At 48.4% G+C, this 17,658-nt stretch overlaps 1 protein-coding gene across 1 annotated transcript in view; it reads right to left on the bottom strand.

Annotated features, from left to right (window-relative positions):
• The window catches only part of LOC141247369 (protein spinster homolog 1-like), a 66,618-nt gene extending 51,417 nt beyond the window's left edge, over positions 1-15,201 (bottom strand). Inside the window, exon 1 of the mRNA XM_073669210.1 lies at positions 15,136-15,201. Within this exon, the coding sequence (XP_073525311.1) occupies positions 15,136-15,201 (66 nt within the window). The remainder of the gene's footprint in view (positions 1-15,135) is intronic.
• Between the last annotated feature and the right edge of the window lie 2,457 nt (positions 15,202-17,658).

Raw genomic sequence — 17,658 nt, 5'->3', positions numbered from 1 at the left:
CTGCACAAAGTCTCCTCTTAACAGTTGTTGTAGAGATGTGTCTGCTGCTAGAACTCTGTGTGGCATTGACCTGGTCTCTAATCTGAGCAGCTGTTAACCTGCGATTTCTGAGGCTGGTGACTCGGATAAACTTATCCTCAGAAGCAGAGGTGACTCTTGGTCTTCCTTTCCTGGGGTGGTCCTCATGTGAGCCAGTTTCTTTGTAGCGCTTGATGGTTTTTGCAACTGCACTTGGGGACACATTCAAAGTTTGCCCATTTTTCAGACTGACTGACCTTCATTTCTTAAAGTAATGATGGCCACTCGTTTTTCTTTACTTAGCAGCTTTTTTCTTGCCATAATACAAATTCTAACAGTCTAGTCAGTAGGACTATCAGCTGTGTATCCACATGACTTCTGCACAGCACAACTGATGATCCCAACCCCATTTTTAAGGCAAGGAATCCCACTTATTAAACCTGACAGGGCACACCTTTGAAGTGAAAACCATCTCCAGTGACTACCTCTTGAAGCTCATCAAGAGAATGCCAATAGTGTGCAAAGCAGTCATCAAAGCAAAAGGTGGCTACTTTGAAGAACCTAGAATATAAGACATATTTTCAGTTGTTTCACACTTTTTTGTTAAGTATATAATTCCACATGTGTTAATTCATAGTTTTGATGCCTTCAGTGTGAGTGTACAATTTTCAAAGTCATGAAAATACAGAAAAATCTTTAAATGAGAAGGTGTGTCCAAACTTTTGGTCTGTACTGTATATATAGACTTGTTAAGGTCCTTGAATCTAAAAAGAGTCTGGTGATCCCAATGACACAACTCCACTTACTCCCAGGCGCGAACCTCAAGTTCGGGAGCACCAAGAACCCCTTGAAACAGGGGTTCAGAAAAGGTTTGAAACCGCCACACCCGTGACTCGACATTCCTTTTTGCCTTGAGTGCCACAAATCACCAGACCCAAATACCACTTATAACCGAGGGATCCATGTCCTGTGGGCACTCCCATACCAATTTATGACCAACTTTAACCCCTTAAGCCCCGGAGCATTTTCCGTTTTTGCATTTTCGTTTTTTGCTCCCCTTGTTCCCAAAGCCATAGCGTTTTTATTTTTTGGTCAATATGGCCATGTGAGGGCTTATTTTTTGCGGGACGAGTTGTACTTTTCAACGCCATTACTAGTTTTACCATATCCTGTACGAGAAAACGGGAAAAAAATTCCAAGTGCGGTAAAATTGCTAAAAAAGTGCAATACCACAGTGGTTTTTTATTTTTATTTTTTACCACGTTCACTGAATGCTAAAACTGACCTGCCATTCTTATTCTATAGGACATTACGAGTTCATAGACACCAAACATGTATAGGTTCTTTTATATTTAAGTGGTGAAAAAAAATTCCAAAATTTGGTAAAAAAAAAAAAAATAGTGCCATTTTCCGAGACCTATAGCGTCTCCATTTTTCGTGATCTGGGGCTGGGTGAGGGCTTATTTTTTGCGCGCCGGGCTGTCGTTGTTATTGATAACATTTTGGGGTAGATCCGATGTTTTGATCGCCCCATTATTGCATTTTATTGCAATTTTGCGGCGACCAAAAAACGTAATTCTGGCGTTTAGAATTTTTTTCTCGTTACGCCGTTTACCGATCGGATTAATTCTTTTTTTATATTGATAGATCGGGCGATTCTGAATGCGGCAATCCCAAATATGTGTATGTAGGGTTTTTTTTATATATATATATTTTATTTTGAATGGGGCGAAAGGGGGGTGATTTAAACTTTTACATTTTTTTATTTTTTTTTATATTTTTAAAAACTTTTTTTTTAAACTTTTTTCATGCTTCAATAGTCTCCATAGGAGACTAGAAGCAGCAACTGTCCGATCGCCTCTGCTACATACAGGGGACGAGCAGGTCCCCTGCATGCAGCAGAAATGGTCCTGTGCTATGAGCGCCGACCACTAGGTGGCGCTCATAGCGACAAGATCATGACAACTATAGGCGTCTGCTTTAGACCCTGGGTTGTCATGCCCACCCATCGGTGACCCGCGATCACGTGACGGGGTCGCCGGTGGGCGGGGCTTAGGACGCGCTTCCAGGAAGCGCGCGCTAAATGCCGCTGTCGGAGATTGACAGCGGCATTTAACATGTTAACAACCGCGGGTGGATCGCGGGCACATGTCAGCTATAAGAATCAGCTGACATGTGTTCCGTTCAGTGAGGGCTCAGTGCAGCAGCCCTCACTGAACGGGCAGTACGCAAATGTGCGTACTAATACGGCACCAGTAGTTAAGGGGTTAAGGACCTTAAGCACTCAAGACTAGTGTTGAGCCACCCCCGTAGTGTTCGAGTTCGGTTCGGTTCGTCGAACACCCGTGTGTTCGCCGAACTGTTCGTCGAACTGTTCGTCGAACACCTTCGAACACCGTTAAAACCAATGGCAGGCAAACAAAAACACATAGAAACACATAGAAAACACCTTCAAAGGTGTCCAAAAGCTGACAAACTGCTCAGAAGACACAACTAACACATGGAAAAGTGACAAGTACATATAGTCATGCGAAAAGAAAAGAGGTGGAGGAGTAAAAGGAGGGGGAGACACAGATATAGGCATGTCATGCCCTTCTAAAATCCAAAAAGTGAGAAGCCGAGACGGCCAGTCCGCTCCTGCCCGTGCCACCTCCGTGTCGCCGGGTTTGTGCCAGAGCCGCGGTGAACCCTGACAGCCAGCCCCCCTCTCCCAATACTGGTGCCTGTCCGCTGGTGGGTCGAGAGAGCCCCCCTGTGGTGGAGGCAGCTCTAAGCTTTTTAATTTAAATTGTCCCTCTAATTTGAATGAATACACTTTAAATCCATTTACAAGGATCTATTGGAGGGCAAGTCTCATGCCAGCAGCCGCGTAATTCCAGCTCCAGTAGCGTCCACTAAAGCTGCTGCAGTTAAAAAGCTTTTATAAGGATCGAGCTCGGCTGTCCACCGCAAGGCATCCTAGTGCCAGTCCCAGCCCCTATGCCTTGGGGTGCCTCCTGATGCTCTTCACTAAGTATCCCGTGGTCCCGAAACATTTCCTTTGAAAAAATTAAGTGTCCAAACTACAGGTGGTGTAGCTTGCTTAACAGCCGGGATAATCCGCTGACTAGCAGACACTGCTACTAGGCACAAAGTATTTCCTGGGCTAGATGCAGTTAAAAATTTGTAAGTAGATACTCTCGTTGGATGCTGAGAAAGCATTCCATAGAGTCTCCTGGCACGCCATATATGATTCTCTTAAAAAGCTTGGGGTAGGGGTCTAGGGGACCCTTTTATAGCCAAAATCACGGCCCTGTATCACAATACGTCACCTAGGCTGAAGATAAATGGAACTGTAGCACCGAGGGCTCGGTTGCTACAGACGTATTGCACCTCACCCAGAGGTGTGATATCTCACTCTCAGATAAGGATGGAGTGTGGATCAGGACCCGACACCTGCATGCATTACACCACATTGCCGTGGGGCAGGGCGACCAATATGCCCCTGAGATGGGCACGACAGTCCCTGTCCCTGGCTGGAGTGGGGGGAGGGAACACTGAGGAAGGGGAACCCTGCAGTGCAGGAGCAGGGAGGAAGCAGTTCCTGGGTGCATTGAGAAGGGAGTATAAAAGGTGGGCACCATCTTAGTTCAGTGCAGAGAAGTCTGAGCAGAAGTGGCAGGGAGCAGGGGCTCTGCATGAGCTCTGCTCCGGAGGCGGGCCTAGTAACAGAGGCCCAGGCCTGCAAGAGGGAGAAGGAAGGAAGAGGAGCGGAGAAGGCTCCAGGAACGAGGAATGAAGGGATCCCAGGGGTGCGGACGGGCGAGTCGCCACCGCACGCCCGAATCCACCTGCGTGGAGGGGTCAGGCCAAAGGGGGAGACCGGTCCCCGAACTAGTGGAGGCAGGAAACGACCCTCAGCTAGAAACCGGAGGCTCTGACATTTTATGTGGCGCAGCCAAGTGCTCCACCCGCTAGGAAGGCACCACATAGGGTCAGGGAAACTGGCGCCAAGTTTACCAAGAGGAGGCCCGAGGCAGCCGGACAGAAGTGTTGGTAAGAAAGGCCAGACAAAGGACACACAAAGGGGGTCCTGTGAAGCGCTCCAAAGTTATCTGGGAGTTGTCTGAGCCCCTCACCTGGTGAGCACAGTACGACGTGGGCAGCCGTTACCTGCAGACGTGGTCTGGATAATAAGAACTGTGAGTAAAGGCCCTGAACTGCATCACTGACTCCGTGTCGTTACTGCTGCTGCCCTGCACCATCACCCCCATCCTCCGCATACACTGCCCTGAGGCTATACTCCTCCCGTGGGGAGTTATGCTACGCTCTGCTGCACCCACAACACCAGCCTTAGCGGTCTGCCCTGTAGCGGCGGTTCACTCTGACCGCAATCCACGGGTGGCGTAGTCGGACATTTAAACATCAAAACCACATAAATAGTTCCGCCACTGGTTTGACCGCCCTGAGCCACGGAACCGGATCGCCGCCACGAAGACTACAACCACCAGCATCCACCAAAAAGGGTCCGGCTCCGGGTGTCCCAAGGCCCAGGGGGTGCGTCAGAACATTTTCATCACCTTTCACAATCACCAATGGGACAAGGCAGGGATGTCCTCTGTCCCCTCTCTTATACATCCTAGTGACGGAGCACCTGCTCTCATCAATTCGCCATAACCCCAATATTAGGTGGATTGAGGTGGGAGGCACCGAGTACAAGTGCTCTCTATTTGCTGATGATGTCCTAGTATATATCACTCAATCACATATATCCATCCCTGCTGTTATGGCTGAAATAGATCACTTTGTTACATGGTAAAATTTTAAATTCAATGCAGCGAAGTCTGAGGCCCTCGATGTCTCCCTCCCTAAATCCATATAGGATTCCATCCAGTCCAACTTTCCCTTTGCCTGGCCCTCACAGGGTATCAAATACTTAGGAATTCCTATTCATAGAGACCTCTCCCATCTATGTTATCTTAATTTTGGGCCCTTTATTGAACAATTCCATACAGACCACGGTTGGCAAGTTAGAACTGTAAGATTCACTACGTGAACCACTGGTGTTTTGTGGAAAAGCACATGTACACCGCGTTCCAAATTATTATGCAAAAAGTGTTTAGGAGTGATAAGGGAAGAATTTGTTTGTTTGTCAGTTAAACTCATTGATGGTGATGTGTGTCAGGGCTCTTTATATCACTGTAAGCAATTGCAGACACCTGTGCTAATTAGTTTGGCAGGTGTGTCCAATGAAAGGCAAGACTACTTAAGAAGGCTCTCTCACATTATTAAGCAGCCTACATTTTCTGCCAAAATGGGAAAGAAAAAGGATGTGTCGGCTGCTGAGAAGCAACAAATTGTGGAGTGTTTAGGTCAAGGCATGACTACAATCAACATTGTGCGATGATCAGGATGAAGTGTCTTGGCAATCAAGAAGTATGTAGCTGATTCACAGTACACACGTGTGCGTGCTGATAAGGGCAAATTGAGGACTCTTTCCTACAGGCAATTACGTCAGGTTGAAACAGCAGCGGCAAAAAAGCCTTGTCATAGCAGCAGACAAGTTTTTGAAGCTGCTTGTGCCTCCAACGTCCCCCGAACAACAAGATGCAGGGTCCTTCAGAGGTTTGCAGCTGTGCATATGCCATCCTGTCGACCTCCTCTATCCACTTCACACAAGCAGAAACGGCTCCAGTGGGCCAAACATTACATGAAGACTGATTTCAAAACTGTTTTGTTCACGGATGAGTGCCGTGCAGCGCTCGATGGTCCAGATGAATGGAGTGGAGGATGGCTGGTTGATGGACACCCCACGCAAACACGGCTACAGCGCCAACAAGGAGGAGGTGGAGTAATGTTTTGGGCTGGAATCATGGGGAGAGAGATTGTCGGCCCCTTTAGGATCCCTGAAGGCGCTAAAGATGAACTCCATAATGTATGTGGATTTTCTCAAACAGCACTTCCTGCCATGGTTCAAGAAGAAGAACCGTGTATTTCACAGCAAGATCATTTTTCTGCATGATAATGCACCATCTCATGCTGCACATAAAACATCTGCATCTCTGGCTGATATGGGCATAAAAGGGGACAAACTTATGGTGTGACCCCCATGCTCCCCTGACCTCTACCCCATTCAGAACCTTTGGAGCATCATTAAAAGGAGTGTCTATGATGGCGGGAGGCAGTTCACATCTAAGCAACAGCTCTGGGAGGGTATTCTGTCCTCATGCAAAACAATTGAAACAGAAACCATCCAAAACCTGACAAATTCAATGGACGAGAGAGTTCAGAAGCTCCTTTCGAACAAGGGGTCCTATGTGAAAATGTAACATCACCTAGAATAAAGTTTTGAGTTGAAAACTGTTTGATTTCAGTTTCTAACAACCTGCTAATGCTTATAATTTCAAAAATGACCATTTTTTTGGTCTTTATTAAAATGAAAAGGTTGATCGAAAAGTTTGGGGGATCTAAGAGTGTGGCAACCCAGTAGTCATGATTACTTCGAATTCTGACAATATGAGGGTCATGCTGCAGGTAGTGCAGCAAGAAGACACTTATGTGTCTTGCGCATCTCGGAGCCCCAAAATTATTTTCCGGGCTAGATGCAGCTAAAAATTATTTTTAATTTTAAATCTGGTGAAGCTTATTATAGATGGCCTAATAGGATCAGTGCTGCACACTGCTACAAAGCCCAAATTATTTTCCAGTCAAGATACAGATAAACATGATTAGTAATTTGAAAGCTTAAAACGGTTGGTAGGGTGATTTTAACCAATCATCAAGCTTTTACTCTCCCCAGGATGACACAGGGGTAGAAAAGTCGTTTCGGATCCATGATTTGTTCATCTTTATGAACGTGAGTCTGTCTACATTATCAGTGGAGAGCCGCGTGCGCTTATCTGTCAGCACACCACCAGCAGCGCTGAACACACGTTCAGACAGAACGCTGGCTGCGGGGCATGACAAGATCTCCAAGGCGTAAGTGGCTAGCACCGGCCATTTATCCAGATTGGAAGCCCAAAAAGAGCAAGGGTCCAGTGACACAGTCGTGGCTTCAATGTTTACTTGGAGATACTCCTGTACCATCGTCTCTAGGCGTTGACTTTGTGTCAGACTTCTTGTCTCCTGTGGCCTTGCAAAGGATGGGCTAAAAAAGTGGTGAAATGATTCCGCAAAATTGATGTTACCAGCAGATACTGTGGTTCTGTTACGGTTTGAGTGCTGAACACTTGACCGTCCCACGGTTGGCAAGTTGGAACTGTGAGATTCACTACGTGCACCACTGGTATTTTGTGGAAAAGCACATGTAAGATTCTGCAACAGTCTCTGCTGATACTCCTGCATGCGTGCATCCCTTTCTATGGCAGGAATAATTTCTGCAAATTTACTTTTGTACCGGGGATCTAACAGTGTGGCAACCCAGTAGTCAGGATTATTTCTAATTCTCACAATTCGAGGGTCATGTTGCAGGTAGTGCAGCAAGAAGGCACTCATGTGTGTTGCGCATCCAGGAGCACCAAGTCCCTGTTGTGTTGGTGGCGAGGTAACAATCATGCTTCCTTCCTCTGTCCTCTCCCCCCAACCTCGCACAACAGAAATGTGATCAAGGTCTCCCTCATCTGATGAGTCTTCCATCAGTTCGTCCTCCACTTCTTCCTGGGCTCCTGCACCTTCCTCACTAGTTTGGCTGCTACCATGCGCCCTGGTAAAACCATCTCCCCCACCCTCACATGCCTGCCGCCTTGGTGCTGCCGACCGTCTGGACCTTGCAGATGTTAGCCCTTCCGCATACAACTCCTCCTCCTCTACTTCCTCCACCTCCTCTTGTGCCACCACCTGACTCCGAATTCTGTTTAACATGTGCTCCAGCATGTAAATCACCGGAATAGTCATGCTGATAATGGCATCGTCAGCACTAAACATCTTCGTCGCCATTTCAAAACTGTGCAGAAGGGTGCATAGGTTCCTGATCTGAGACCACTCCTCCAGCGTGATTTGCCCCACCTCTGAATCTCGTTGGCCCAGGCTATACGTCAGAACGTATTGCACCAGGGCTTGTCGGTGCTGCCACAGTCGCTGCAACATGTGCAGAGTTGAATTCCACCGGGTAGGCACATCGCATTTTAGCCGGTGAAGTGGCAGGCCCAACGACTTCTGTAGAGATGTAAGTCGCTGAGCTGCGGGATGCGAACGGCGGAAGTGAGCACACAGCGACCGTGCCCTCTGCAGAAGGCCATCTAGTCTGGGATAGTGGGCTAAAAATTGCTGGACAACCAGGTTCAACACGTGAGCCATACAAGGCACGTGTGTGACATTGCCCCGGCGAAGGGCCGCACCCAGGTTTGCAGCATTGTCGCACACGGCCTTCCCTGGTTTCAGGTCCAGTGGAGACAACCATTCATGAAATTGGTTCTCCAGAGCTGACCACAACTCCTCAGCTGTGTGACTCACATTTCCCAGACATTTCAATGTAAAAACCGCCTGATGACGTTGAGCCCTACTGCCAGCATAGTAAGGAGGTGTGCAGGATCCCTTCTGCGCAGTTAGAAAGCTTGTGGCATGACCAGACAGGCTTTGGGTGCAGGTGGAAGACCGAGAGGAGGTTGAGGAGGCAGAAGCAGTGGAGGAACTTTGACATAAAGAGGATTGACGCACAACTCGTGGGGACGGCAAGACTTGGACAGCAGCCCCTTGTCCTGCTGTCACCATAGTTACCCAGTGCCCAGTCAGCGACATGTAACGCCCCTGTCCATGCCTACTCGTCCAAGTGTCTGTGGTGAAATGCACCCTGTCACACACAGAGTTTCTCAAAGAAGCGGTGATGTTGTGTGCGACATGCTGGTGGAGCGCAGGCACACCTTTCTTTGAGAAGTAGTGCCGACTGGGCATCTGGTACTGGGGCACTGCGACGGACATAAGGTCTCGAAAATCCTCTGTGTCCACCAGGCGGAAAGCCAGCATTTCTGTAGCCAAGAGCTTGCAGATGGTGAAATTCAACCTCTTAGCTTTCTCATGGCTAGGAGGAAATGGTCTTTTACTTGTCCACATCTGAGGGACCGAGGGCTGGCTATTGTGCTTAGACGGGGTTGATAAGGGTGTCCCCGGCAAACTGCCGGTCTGTGAGGAAGATGCAGGCGGACATGTTAGGTTGCCTTGATCCAAAGGTGGTGCTATCGATGTCGGACAGCGCTCAACACCAGCTGGTGTTACCACCTCCAAAGAAAATGATGACCTGCCAATCACGCTGGCTGTTGCGGGTAAAGAGGTGGCAGGTCTGCGCCCCAAAACAGGTGTGACTGCTGTCCCCCCAGTCACAGAGGATGAAGAGGCCGCGGATGCACAAGATATGGCAGACGGTGATTGGCCCGGCCGGCTAGGCCGCATTGTAGCACACTGAGCTTCCCACTGCAACTTATGCTTCATGTCCATGTGCCGGTTCATGCATGAAGTACTCAAACTATGTATTTTTTGGCCTCTACTTAGCTTTTGCTGACAAATGTTACAGATAACACGAGTTGGGTCATCTTTATCGATCTGAAAAAATGCCCAGGCTATGCAAGGCTTAGCACCCATGCGACCTGAAGAGCCACCACGACTTGTGGTGAGAGGCAGAGTTGTGTTTGAGGATGCAGTTGTTGACGTGCTTCCAGTACTACGTCTCTGTCCAGGAAGGCGCAACCTGACCTCGTCGTCACTAGCATCTTCCTCCACCTCCTCTGCTGACCTCATCTCTTGGCTGACTGTGGGTTGACAGTAAGTGGGATCTCCGACCTCATCATCATCACCCTGTGCGTTATCACACCCGTCGTCCTCAGAGCCAACCTGTTCCTGCCCTGACAAAAAACTAAAGTTGTCGCTCCAATCAGGTATTTGAGTCTTATCATCGTCTTCCTCATTGTCTCCACCAACAGGAGTTACAGTTTGGGAATGAGGGTCTACATTATGGTCAGAACCTTCTGCGTCTGGTCCTGGATCCGACTCATAAAGATTCTGGGCATCAGTGCAGATGATTTCCTCGTCTGGATTCACAGAAGCGCTGGAGTCGACCTCTGATTCCCAGGCTATAGTATGAGTAAACAGCTCTGCAGACTCAACCATCTGTTCTACCTCATACTCAGACGGGCAGCTGGAGATTTGGGAGCTGTGAGGAAGCAAGTGCGATTTGGGTGACACCTTTGAGGACTGGAGTATTTGTGATGTTGAAGTTGATGTGGAGGAGAGCCCACTTAAAGGAGCACTTGATATCCGTTGAAGCACCTGCTGTTTTTGTGCCTCATCTGGAATTTGTAGCGATTGGCGTGGCCGTAAGAAAGGGATCTTATCACATTGTCCGCTAAAAGAAGTAGACATTTTAGTTTGGCTGGAAGATGGTCTTTCTTCTGCACCTACCCCACGGACACAACCTTTTTTCCCCTTCCCAACACGCCTATTCCCCTTTCCACCAGCAGCAGGCCTTTTTCCACTCATTTTGGTGGTTAACTAATTCACAACTCTGGAGTTGTTTGCACAAAAAAACAATGGATGGTAACCGAGCAGAGCTGAGTGGCCAAACTGTGGTATTAGGCCAAAACTATTGGCTGGGCTAGATGCAGAAAAAAATTATTTTTAATTTGCAACCTGATGGAGGTCAGTATAGATGGACTAATAGAACAAGTCCCACACGCTGCTAGAAGCCCAAATATTTTTTCAGAGATAAATGAAGAAAAAATTATTTTTAATTTGCAACCTGATGGAGGTCAGTATAGATGGACTAATAGACCAAGTCCCACACACTGCTAGAAGCCCAAATATTTTTTCAGAGCTAGATGCAGAAAAAAATTATTTTTAATTTGCAACCTGATGGAGGTCAGTATAGATGGACTAATAGACCAAGTCCCACACACTGCTAGAAGCCCAAATATTTTTTCAGAGCTAGATGCAGAAAAAAATTATTTTTAATTTGCAACCTGATGGAGGTCAGTATAGATGGACTAATAGACCAAGTCCCACACACCGCTAGAAGCCCAAATATTTTTTCAGAGCTAGATGCAGAAAAAAATTATATTCAGTTTGCAACCTGATGGAGGTCAGTATAGATGGACTAATAGAATGATGCTATGCCCAAAAGATTTTACTTCACTAGGTGCAGTAAAAAAATTGGTATTCTGTACACAGGTGGTATATCTTGCAACACAGATAGGCTACTCCACTGACTAACACACTCTGCAATAGGCCAAAAAGGATTAGCTTTGCTAGATTCAGCCAAATGCTGTGAAAAAAACTTGCACAGCTCTGGCACAGACCTGCCTGGCAAAAACTGATAGGAACTGATGTAACCTAGTCCTGAAAAGGACTCCAATTACAATTAGTCTTTACTCCCACAATCTATCTATTTAAGAGCACAGACCTGCCTGATAAAAGTCGTAGGAAATGCTGTAACCTAGTCCTTAAAAGGACTGCAATCACAACTATTCCCTACTCCCAAGCTATCTGTATATTTGTGCGAAAATTGGCTTGAAATTAACAAGGTATAGCGCACACAGCAACAGCGGTGCCATCTAACACGCAGCTGCAGCAGTGAGAAAATGGTGGCGACGGGGAAAATGGCTTGGTCTTATAGGGCAAGGACATGTGACATACACTGCCAATCACACATGCCCTTGCTTGTGTGAAAAAAAGCACTTCGCTCCGTGTGTGCGCTGCTGATAGGCTGACAGATTGCACCTCCCCACTGCAAATGCGGGAAAGAGAAAAAAAAATGGAGATCTTCATTGTTCCTGCAGAGATCCATCCCCTGCCCCTCCCCCCGCCCCGCTGTACACTCAAACTGCGTATTAACATTAATTTTCATCATTACTGAGAAAAAATCCAGTTATGATTTTGGTGCACGAACAGTTATCGAACATAACCTCGAACAGCCGAATTTTTCTCAAATTGTTCGTGTTCACCGACCGGCTCGAACACCGCCCAAAACAGCTCGAATTTGAGATTGGCGAACAGTTCGAGTAGAACAACGCTCATCTCTACTCAAGACCGCCCTTCCTCTCATAAACATCGCCTGCTCGATGCCCCCCGCAAGGTTTATGACCGTACATCAATTCCGACATCGTGCAAATGAACTCTGTCTCTCAACCAAAAATCCTCCAAGCCATTCTCCAAGTCAAAATGCCGACTTGACACCCCATTGTTTTCGGAACCAACCTTGAAACCACCCTGTTCACCTTCCTCTGTGCCCTATTCAGACTCTCTATAGACCTGACGTTTCGCCAATTCTTGCGGGGAACAATCTCTGAGCAGACTGTTGTCATCCCCGGAAAAGATGCCCAAAGCCATGAAAAATTGTGTTTAACGTCTCTAATTAGTTCCCTCCACGACCGAACCCCTGAGTCATTACCCCCAACGTGTAATAGCAGTATGTCTGGGGTGCGATCCATACGAACGAACTTAGTCACTTCCTGCAATACTTGCTCCAACCCATCCCCCTAAACCCCAGCCAGCATATAACGGCTTTGTTCCTTGAGACGCCGAGTTGCCTTCCATCTCATCGCACGTCTCCCCGCACGGCGCCCCAATGGACATAGGAGTGGCCGATTATCCAAACCAGTAGAGAGGGACCTAAGCAGAAGACAATATATAATTAAAAACACTAATACACATTTATCACCAGTTAACTATCGCCTCCCGTCTTGATTCCCACCTCCCTATGCGTTTTATGGTTTCTGCGTTCAAGCTGCAGGCCATAGCTTCCGTAGCAGCCCCTATCCAAAAGGAGTGAGAGGCAAAATTGAATGGATTCAATCCCAACTTACTCAGACACCTCCTAAAAATGCTAGTGAATTGGTACTGTGATAAAAATGTTCCATCTTCGTGACACAACAGTGGCCCGACCGAATTCCGCCCCAGCCCCCTGAAACGCTGGAAGGTTTTTTAAGGGCACATCCCTCACCCTCCCACCGCTCCCAACCATACCTTCTTCCCTCTCCCCAGCTGGTCTGTTTTTGAATATCTCAACCCAAATTCAACCCCTTCTTTTTTGCAAACACATCCCCTGTTAGAACCCCCCACCTTTTTTCTTATATGGAGCTACCAGCTCGCTAACCAGAAGATCCTTATCCCATGCTCAGAGCTGCAGACACCTTGCAGTTCTTTTCTCAAACATTCCAGGAGCTTAAACGACACCGGACGTTGACCATCCCTCTGTGCCTACCCCTGATGAAAATCCTTAACTGCCTGCTTTACTAGGGGATTCTTCGTCTGATCCCTAACACCCCTGGTCCTAAAGCTGAATCCCAGGCCAGCGATCAACTGATTTACCTTGGATACTGACCAATCCTCCCGAGCCCCTTCACCTAACCATAGGAGCAGCAAGCCTACCTGGTCTTCTTCGAACAAGCCGTTACCTATACCCCTTCCCCAACCCTCCCACAGCCCCCAAGCTGCTTGATAGGCCTTCCATGTGCTAAGGGATAGGGATGAATTAATTAATGGTTGGGCTGAACAAATACCAAGTTCCATAAGTGTTGCGGTCACTCAAGCCCCCTCTCCTCTGCCTCCGGGGCCAGCGACCGAAAGCGATCCCACTGGAAGCGAGAAAGGGCGTCAGCAATTGAATTCCTTTCACCTGGTATGTGTGAAGCTGTTATGCAGGCGTTTATTACTAAACAATCCAATACCAGTTGCCTAAACACCCTGATTACTGGTGGAGAAGATGCCATCATATTGTTAACCACCAACACTACCCCCATGATGTAACAGCGGAAACGAATCCATTTGTTGCGAAATTGCTGACCCTACAGTGTCACTGCCACCATTATCGGAAAAATTTCCAGCAATGCTATGTTTTTTACCAGCCCTGCCCCCCTACAACACTTGAGCCATTCCTCCGCACACCACTGGCCCCTGAAATAAGCACCAAAACCTATGCTACCTGCTGCATCCGTGAACAGCTCTAAGTCAACATTGTCCATCACCTGCTCCATTATCAAAGAACGCCCATTATACCCTTCAAGGAAGGTGGCCCACACTGACAAATCCTCCTTATGCTCTTTTGACAAGCTAATGTAATGGTGAGGGGCCTTTACGCCCGCCGTCACCCCCGCCAACCTTCTGGAGAAGACACGCCCCATTGGCATTACCTTACATGCAAAATTCAACTTGCCTAACAGTGATTGTGTCTCCCTCAACGTCATCTTTTTTAGCCACCTAGCCCTTGCAACTTCGGCCCTTAATGCCACCACTTTCTCCTCTGGTAACCTGAGTTCCCACTTCTCTGAATCAATAACGATCCCCAGAAAACAAATACGCGAGGACGGGCCCTCGGCTTTCCCGGGTGCCAGGGGGACACCAAATAGCTCCGCCATCCATTCCATGGCGTGCAATGTGGATTCACACCGCGGTGACTCTTTTGGGCCGAAGCACAAAAAATCGTCCGGATAATGAATGATCGGTTACCCGACCAGACAAGTCCCCAACGACCCATTCAAGGAAGCAACTGAACAGAGAGCAAGGAATGGAACAGCCCATTGGCAGGCAGCGATCTATGAAATATGCTCTGTCCCAGAAACAACCCAGCAGTCGGACACTATCAAGGTGCACTGGCAGTAACCTGAACGCCCCCTCATTGGCCATAAGCTTCCCATCACATTTCCCTAATTTCCTTACCCACGCAACCACTTCATCAAGAGGTATAAACTATGAAAATTAATTCCGCCGCAATGCTGTCGTTCACCGAACTACCCCTTGGGTACAAGAGATGGTGGATTAACCTAAATTTATTGGGTTTCTTTTTGGAACCACTACCATTTTCCAACGGTAAATCCTTGAATGGCCCTGCCATTCTGCCTAATGCCACTTCCTTTTTTAATTTATCTATGATGACTGATGGATACTGGTAGGCTGATTTCAAGTTTCTATTGGTAAAGGGAACCTCAGCCGAGATGGAAGGGATCCTAAAACCCACCTCGAAGCCCGCCGCCAGCAGCTCCGCTGTTGCCCTATCCGGGAATCTATTTAGAAAGGGAAGCATTTCTAAATAGTCAGTTCTTTGGGAAATGCTGGGAGTGTCCCCCCATCCTTTCTTGAAACATCTATCTGCTCCGTGTGAGGAACCATTACAGAATGAGCAGACGTGCTTGTATCTACACCCGGTACCGAACTTACACTGGCTCTCATTAAATTACCAGCATAATCCTGACCTCTGCCCATCTGCTTATCCCGACTGTCCATTATCTTTTCCCCTACTTCCGTGGCCGGGTAACCCGGCCCCGCCTGGTAAACACTGCCCGAACCTAGCCAGGGCCATTACCCTCAACCACAGCCGTATATCCTTCTGGTCCCATCTGTTCGATGGTCTGACTGCCTTTCTTTGCCAAAATTGTTCGTCGTACCTAAGCCAGGTTTGCCCCCCGTATACTCTATATGCCTCCCCTATAGCATCTAGATAGCAAAACATGGCCTAACAGTTCTCCGGTGCCTCTTCCCCTATGACACTTGCTAGGATATTGAAAGCCTGCTACCAATTGGAGAAAGTTTGTGGGATTAACCGCCAACTCCGTTTTTTCTCGTCCTCCTTATTATTATCATCACTCTTATTCTTGTCTAAGTTAAACGGCAGGAGGGAAAATATTTTGACGTACTCATCCCTCCAAATCTGCTCTTTCACCTCTTTCTTTAAGTGGGCACCCAGGATGCACTCGTAGCAGACGTATACCTCGCCCCGTGCCCTATAGTCCAGATTACCCTTATCCTCTTTTTCTTTCATGGTCTGATCTGACATGGGCGCAGTACCTGCTGCTGGTGCCTGAGAAACTCCTTCCCCCTGCCTTACCCCCTCACTCCTCCCGACCCCAGCTCCCAATGGGACCCAGGCTGACACTGGAGCCGGTGTTAGACTGTGAGCCTCCAGTGTGGCCGCGCAATTTTTCAAAACTGTGAGCATATTCTGGATACTCACCCTTTCTTGCGAGGATACAACTTCTGAGGTGGGTCCCACTGTATTCCCTCCTCCTGCACATCCCTCTAAATCGCCCGCAATCTGACTGCACTACACTCTGTGACATTAATATGGGGGGAAACAGACATGACATAGGGTAATACTCACCGGGCGTGGGTGCCGCCACACCGGCCGGAAATCCAGCATCCAGTCGACCGTCCTGGTCACCAGCTGTTGCCCGTCCTGGTGCTGCTGCTCCCGCTATGATGAAGGCATCCCCTGCTGCCGCTGAAGGGGGGAAGAAGGGAGGAATCTCCCCGGGGGCCAAGGTGCTGGGCTGGCCTTGAGTACCAGGCACGTAGGGCTGTGCGAGACTAGCGGGCAGGGCGGACGAAAATGGGACTACAAAAACCTCCCTGCTACACGACCGCAGGTCCTCCTGGTCACATGACCGCATGTCCTGCAGTTCGCGCCGCCGCTGCCTCTCCTGCACTAATACCGCCCGCGGCCGCAATGCCTCCTCCAAGGCCAATCCAGGATGTTTCCTTTCATCGTGGCCGGGTGTGCAAGGCTGTCCGGCCAGCACCTCACCGCCGTGGCCCGCCGGAGCACTTCCTGCTCCATCAGCGCACGCAGGCCCCGTCCACCTCGTGGGCAGAGGCCCGCTCACCGTTGCAGACACCGGCCACGACGGCAAATTCCTCCCGTCTGGCAGGAGGGGAGGGCACCGGAGGGTCTATGGAGGGGCTCTTCTGCCGGCGCCTGGGTCTTGGGGCTCAGTCAGGGGACAGCCTTACCGGCGACCTAGTGTGACGAGGGCGCCGCACTTGCAGGGACGATGATCCTGGTCCGCAGCCGGTGATCCGGGCCACTTGTTCCTCCAGCCAGCCAGGGAGGTGCTCCATGGCCACCATCATTAGGGCCTCTAGCAGCTGTTCCACCGACATTATCCAGGTGAGAGAACTTGCATTGTGCCCTGGAAGTGGGGAAAGAGACCAGACCACTCCCATCATGGCCTTATAAGCGGCCCCCACCTGTCCCCATCCTCCCTATACCTGTCCCCACCTATGCCGCACCACCGTCATGCCGGCTTCCGCCCCACAGTATTAGGCCAGTGCTCTATCCTTTTCTAGACCTGTGTTTGGGCTCCACTTTGTCATGATCCAGAGATGTATACGCACACAGATATTCATACACTCACTGTGTAGATACACAAGTATAATCACAGATAAGTCATCAATAATAGATCAGTCATGCTCCGTGTATTGGCACTCCTTCTAATCACCTGTTCGAGGAGATTTATACTGCTGCTTTGTTCACTTCAATGGTACAACTTTGCAATATCTTGAAAAGCAGCTAAAAGAAAATATGATGCAGGCGAGTACGAACCCACCTGCAAGCTGACGTAAACACGAAAGACTCCGCTCTTTGGGTTTGTCTGGTCTACCTCTTTGTGCCTGTGCTGTTGTTACTCCTAGATGCTTCCACTTCACAATGACAGCACTTACACTTCTCCAATGCAGATCCAGCAGATAATACATTTCACAATGTAAATGCAGTATGCTTATCGAGACCCACTGAGCTATTTAGTTTGAGCCATACTATTACCAATGTATATTGATAAAGTTTGCATGGTTGTATTCTTGATTGTATGATCCTAAAAAGCATATTGCAGGCTATTGTTCCCATCTGTAAGCCAGGATGTACTTATCCTGTCAAGTACCATTAATAAAATGTATGTCGGACCACTG

Source organism: Phyllobates terribilis, unplaced genomic scaffold (genome assembly GCF_046119375.1).
Source record: "Phyllobates terribilis strain yellow unplaced genomic scaffold, ASM4611937v1 Scaffold_2__4_contigs__length_985480577, whole genome shotgun sequence".
In the NCBI taxonomy this organism is placed as follows: Eukaryota; Metazoa; Chordata; class Amphibia; order Anura; family Dendrobatidae; genus Phyllobates; species Phyllobates terribilis.
This window is presented reverse-complemented; position numbering and strand designations above follow the sequence as displayed.